Source organism: Silene latifolia, chromosome 10 (genome assembly GCF_048544455.1).
Source record: "Silene latifolia isolate original U9 population chromosome 10, ASM4854445v1, whole genome shotgun sequence".
NCBI lineage: Eukaryota > Viridiplantae > Streptophyta > Magnoliopsida > Caryophyllales > Caryophyllaceae > Silene > Silene latifolia.
In genome coordinates, this window is record NC_133535.1 from 73,879,135 (window position 1) to 73,885,007 (window position 5,873).

Genomic DNA, 5,873 nt, shown 5'->3' on the forward strand with positions numbered 1-5,873 from the left:
CTAGGCACACTTGTTCTCAAGAGCATTCCAATTTCAGCATTTTTGTCCCTTTCTTTCCAATACTACTATTACCACCATCATCAGCGACACTACTTGTTGTTTCTGCAAGTACCCTTTCCTTGAACCCGCGTAAAATGGTTAGTAACTCATCACAATTAACAGGACTCTGTTTAACTAGTGACACACAAGTGAACATTTCTGACCACAATTCAGTCAGTTTGTTCTTCTATGCATCGGCTGATCTGCAATTAGCAAGCAACTGCCCATTAGAATTGAAGATTGGCTGGCAGGTTGCTAGTTTGCTCCACCTATTAAGTAGGTATTCGCTTGGAATTTTCTCAAAACCATAATCTTTACGGACACAGAGAATATGTCGACAGAATATTCCATGTCTTTCAAATTTCTTGCAATTGCATAATAGTTTCACTTCAGCTGTCCTATAACCCACCATATAGTCTTTCTTTCTCTCACGATCCTTGACGTCTATGTAGAGAATTGCATGATTCTTATCTTTTTCTTTGTCTCCAATGGCACATGTAAAGCATGCTACTTTTACTCCCTCTTTGAACTCCTCGAAAATTCTCGGAGTGTAGGTTTCTGCTGCATGCTTTTCTAGGTCTAGAGGAGTAGCCAAATCAGGAAACGAGTACTTTGATTGTGCAATCAATTTTGATTGAGCCCATCGTTGTGTATCCATTGCACTCTCAAAGCGCATCCAAAATTCAACAAGGGCAAATTTCGATTAGTGAAATTGCTAAAAAAATGATTTTCTGACTTGGACCTCGAGGTTGTTCTCATCAACCCTCCTAAGAACAAGTCACGAAAGTAAGCTGGAATCCAAAATTGTCTAATGCCATACTTTTCCTGACGCCACTCATTACCCGACAACCAATGAGCTTCCAGAATGGCTGTCCATCTTTCCTCAAATTCAGCAGGCTCCACATCTTCGCCCCAAACACATGAGTTTATCTCTTTCAAAAACTCAGTTTCTTTACATATCACAGGCTCTACCTTCCCTGGCAACTTCTTCAATATGTGCCACATGCAATATCTATGTTGCACTTTATCTTTAAAGACTTTCTTAAGTCCTCCTTCTATCCCCAAATCTTCATCAGTTATACACACAGGATAACGACCCCCCATAGCTTATAGAAATCTCGTAAATAACCAAGCAAATAACTCCTTTCTCTCATTAATAAGAAGCCCAGCCCCAAAGGTCACACATCTCTTATGATGATCCACCCATGTGAAAGGGGCGAATATCATTCTATACTTATTTTTCCTAAAGGTAGTGTCAAAGGATATCATGTCCCCAAATAGCAAATAATTTTTTATACTAATAGGGTCAGCCCAGAAAACATGTGACAATCTACCTTTGTCATCTACCTCAAAGTGAAAGTAAAAGGATGGACACATTCTTTTTATTTTCATAAAATGCTCAATAAGCATTTGAGCACCCCTTCTGACAAGAACTTTTTGATATTCCTTGAAAAGTTTTAAAGTCTTCCAATGAAGCACCCACATTCTGATAACCTCTGACATACTCCTTCAACATCCTATAGGTCATAACTGGACCTTGTTAACCTTTGAGTTGTCAACTACCATTTTTTTATGAACTATATTCAATTCTCTCGTTTGCGTCAGATGTACCATTGTTAATGGTGTAGCTGGCATATGATTATGCCCTTCAACAAAACAATAAATTTGATATTTACCGTTAGCAATTCGTTTAAAGTTAATCCTAGCAAGGCAACCTACCCTAGTCCTTTGCCTACGATGTTTTTTGCCTTTGGCTTCACATTCTCCAGCCTTATTACACAAAAAAGTTTTATATGTAGTGACACCCTGTTTATTCTTTTGTGAGCCTTTCTAGTCACAATCCCACATTCTTTTCCATATGCTTCATAAAAGGCAATACCGAGTTCAAGTGTATCAAAGACCATACCAATAACAGGCTTGAGATAGGTAGGACAACCAAAAATCTGATTCATGTTGCTTAAACCGGACGCCTCCTCCTCCTCTACATCCTCTATTACCTCTGCCTCCTCTATTACCTCTGCCTCGTCTACTACGTCATCTACAAATGTGATGAAATTAAAGTAGAGTTAGGATTTAGGTTTACTGGATCACTCAAGTATACAACAACACAGTTATATAGAACAGTATCTGATCATTGAACAGTTCAACAGAATTGTACCTTGTACGATTTCTGAATTCAGATTTTCAGGAACATCAATGTTAAGGGCAGATATTTCTGATATAGATTGAGATGCAATAACTTCAACCATTTGTCCTTCATTTGTAATGTCATTTGTAATGACATTAGAAGAACTATGCGATCCCATTGAACTAAGAATGTCATTGCTGCAATAACAACCATTTAAAATTAAATAACTAACAATAAAATCAAATCAGGGAATTATTACTAAAATTAAATTTAAAATTTTTGATGCACATAGCAATAATTTGATGCACATAGCTAATAGTTTGACGATTGTAAAACCTGACTAATTCATAAAACTGAGCCAACAATATCACGATTTTACCCAATTTAAGCAATTTCTCAATTTACCGAACCCTAATTTCTCAAATTAATGAACCCTAATTCTCAAATTCAACATATTTAATCGATTAATTAAAAAATTACAAACAGATCGAAATATAAACCCTAATTTGACGCACATAGCAACAATTTGATGCACGTAGCTAACAGTTTGACGAATGTAAAACCTGTCTAATTCATAAAACTGAGCCAACAATATCACGATTTCAACCAATTTAGAAATTTCTCAATTTACCGAACCCTAATTTCTCAAATTAACGAACCCTAATTTCTCAAATTCAACAAATTTAATCGATTAATTGAAAAATTACAAACAGATCAAAATATAAACCCTAATTTGACGCATATAGCAACAATTTGATGCACGTAACTAATAGTTTGATGATTGTATAACCTGTCTAATTCATAAAACTGAGTCAACAATATCACGATTTCAACCAATTTAAATAATTTCTCAATTTTATGAACCCTAATTTCTCAAAATATAAACCCTAATTTCACAAAAATTAATCAGGAATTTCGAAATATTACCTTGAATAAAAAGGTTCCATTCATGAAGGATGCGTCGAATAGGTAGATCGTTGATACGGTCGTTTCTGTACCAAAAATAAACCTAAATATACTAACAAAAGCTAGTGATAAGTAGGGTCGATCTCCACAGGGAGGCAAGGTATCTATCTGCAGTCCGTCTATCTATGTCACAATTGGGGCGGGGGGGTTTATATATGGCTTCTAAACTAAAGAAGGCTTAAGGGAAGAGCAGTAAAGAAAAAGTAATAAAAGACAGAGAATGCAAGTAAGATGATCAAAAGAGAGAGAACATGTCAGGATTTCGGTTCACCATGGTAGCCTATACAATCTACGTTGAGAAGGATACAGGAAAGGTCCTTCCGGTCCACTTTCTATCCTAGATTTCCACTAACTTAACTTCCGTCCTAATTATGGTAGTCTACTGTTCATAGCAGGTCTGTTCATTCCAATCTTCCGATCCAGGAACAAAATTAACCAAATTAAAATAATTTAGAAGCATGCATTCAACTAAATTGGTGATACAGTTAAATTGCCATGGGGACAAATTCTCACAAGTAAACCGTATAGTCTATTTGCTACATCGTCATAGTCCTATCATGGATTCCCTAGTCCTAACATAAAAGAAATTAGCTACTCATATCGCTGGTGATGTCAACAATAACAATAATGAATAAACTAACTAGAGACATGATGCAACAACAGAAATTAAGCATAAACTGAGATTAGGGCAGAATAATTAAGACAATAAAGCAATGATTAAAGAAAGAAAGTAATGAGATTAAGATTAAGAGGAGAAAAGAGATTACAATCACAAGCGATTCCGGCGTAAAGAACAGCCAAAATCCAAGCCAAGAGATCCAAGAATAAAAGTTACAGTGGAAATTTTAAGGGAGAGATTAAGAGAGTAAGTGGCATTCCAAGATGAGTCAAAACGTCCTTATTAACCTAATTATGAAAGCTTAAATAGGAAAACAAAAGTCTATCACGAAATTAAGCCCAACACGGGTTAATTAATCCCGCGTAACATCAAAACCACTCGATCGAGTAACTTTATATCACTCGATCGAACAAAATTAAGCTCAAACCACTCGATCGAGTATAAAATATACTCGATCGAGTAAACCATAAAATGCAACTACTCGATCGAGTAGAAAAAGGAGTCGATCGAATACAATTGTACTCGATCGAGTACTTTCCAGCGCACAATTCCTGCTTCGCGCACTGAAATTCAAACGGCTGCCATTTCTTCGTTACTTGGGCAAACAGGACGAATCCGGTGGCGTTGGAAATATAAGAGGACAAGCTTTGATCTCCAATTAGAATCACCTGAAAATCAGTTGTATAACTAGATATATGGCTCTTCAAAGTAGGCACTAGTAATTTGAAGTTCTTCCTTTGCTCGCCTAGCTAACTTACTTCTTTGCGCATCTCCAAATAGTAGTCTTAAGGCTCCAACTCAACTAATCTCCAAAATGCATGCATAGGGATAGGTATTAAGCTTGATTATGCTCCTATTTGGTTTATTCCTGCAAATAAGATAAGAGAAACCACAGTATACAATTCGGGGAACATTTGTAGCTAAACACTACACAAAATGCATAGAAATGCGTGCAAATGAAGTACGAAATACCTATATAAAATGCACGCATCAAATCTCCCCAAACCAAACCTTTGCTTGTCCCCAAGCAAATTAAATACGAACTAATGGAACGGATATGAAAACTCAGAGCTAGCTATAACTTGTCTACTTGACCCAATTTAATGCAATCGAAAATTAACAGTCATAGCTACAACAGTCAATACGCAAACGAGTTGTATGATGTCCATAAACAAAACTGACCTATCAACCTTGCAAGACAAAAAAAATCGGATTCTCACGTGATCACTCTTCTCTCATGAAGCAAAGGGTGAATAATTATGTGTAAGAGGGAAAGAGAATACAGTCACTCACCTAAACTGCGACCTACATAACATGCATGCAACAAAAATGATAGACGATTCAAGTACTACGCATACACTCCAGCCAACAATGTCCGTCACAGTCGAGGGCTTACAAATAGTATGTGAAAGTGAGGCTACAGGTGAGAAAAGGCAAAATAGATTATGGAAATGTAGAGGTAAAGCGTCAAGCTAACTCCTAAACAAGACCATATAAGACTATCTAAATCTCAGATGTCTAGAAAATAAAGCACAAGTGCCCTTCTTTGGCACAAAACTCACTACCCAAAACACTATCTCCTCAAAGAGATATGAATAAAACGGAGGAGTGAGACCGTCACAAGAACAGAATAAGCATAGACGATCCTTTTATTTCAACCAACTCAACTCAACTTTCTTTTTTTCTTTCTTTCTCTTCTATTTCACGTGGTTTTCAATTTTTTTTTTTTTGATTTTTGATTTTTTTTCTTTTGTTCCACGTTTTTCTTTTTCTTTTTCTTTTCTTTCCGCATTCTTTCTTTTTCTACCAACTCCGTACAAGTTAGAATAAGCCAAACTAGCAAAATATGAAATATACCACAAAGATTACACTAAACTAGCTTGACTGGCAGGCTAAATTTGGGGTGTAGCTAATGGGTCAAAAAGGCTATATTTGGCTAAAGTGGAGCTAAGTGGGTGAAAATGAAAGAAAAGGAATTTGTAAGCACCTCCATGCATGTGACACCGACCACAAACTCGAATGTACGCAAGTGACAAGCAACCGAATTTCATAAATGTGCAAAAGTGTTAGACATGTTATGCAAGGAGTACTACTCTCAATTCCTATGTAAACCGGTCATGA

At 36.4% G+C, this 5,873-nt stretch overlaps 1 protein-coding gene across 1 annotated transcript; it reads right to left on the minus strand.

Moving 5' to 3' along the window:
* Positions 1-226: 226 nt before the first annotated feature.
* LOC141607777 (protein FAR1-RELATED SEQUENCE 9-like) lies at positions 227-697 on the minus strand. Its single transcript, XM_074427126.1, has one exon. It carries the CDS (start codon positions 695-697, stop codon positions 227-229), a length of 471 nt encoding a protein of 156 aa, XP_074283227.1.
* Between the last annotated feature and the right edge of the window lie 5,176 nt (positions 698-5,873).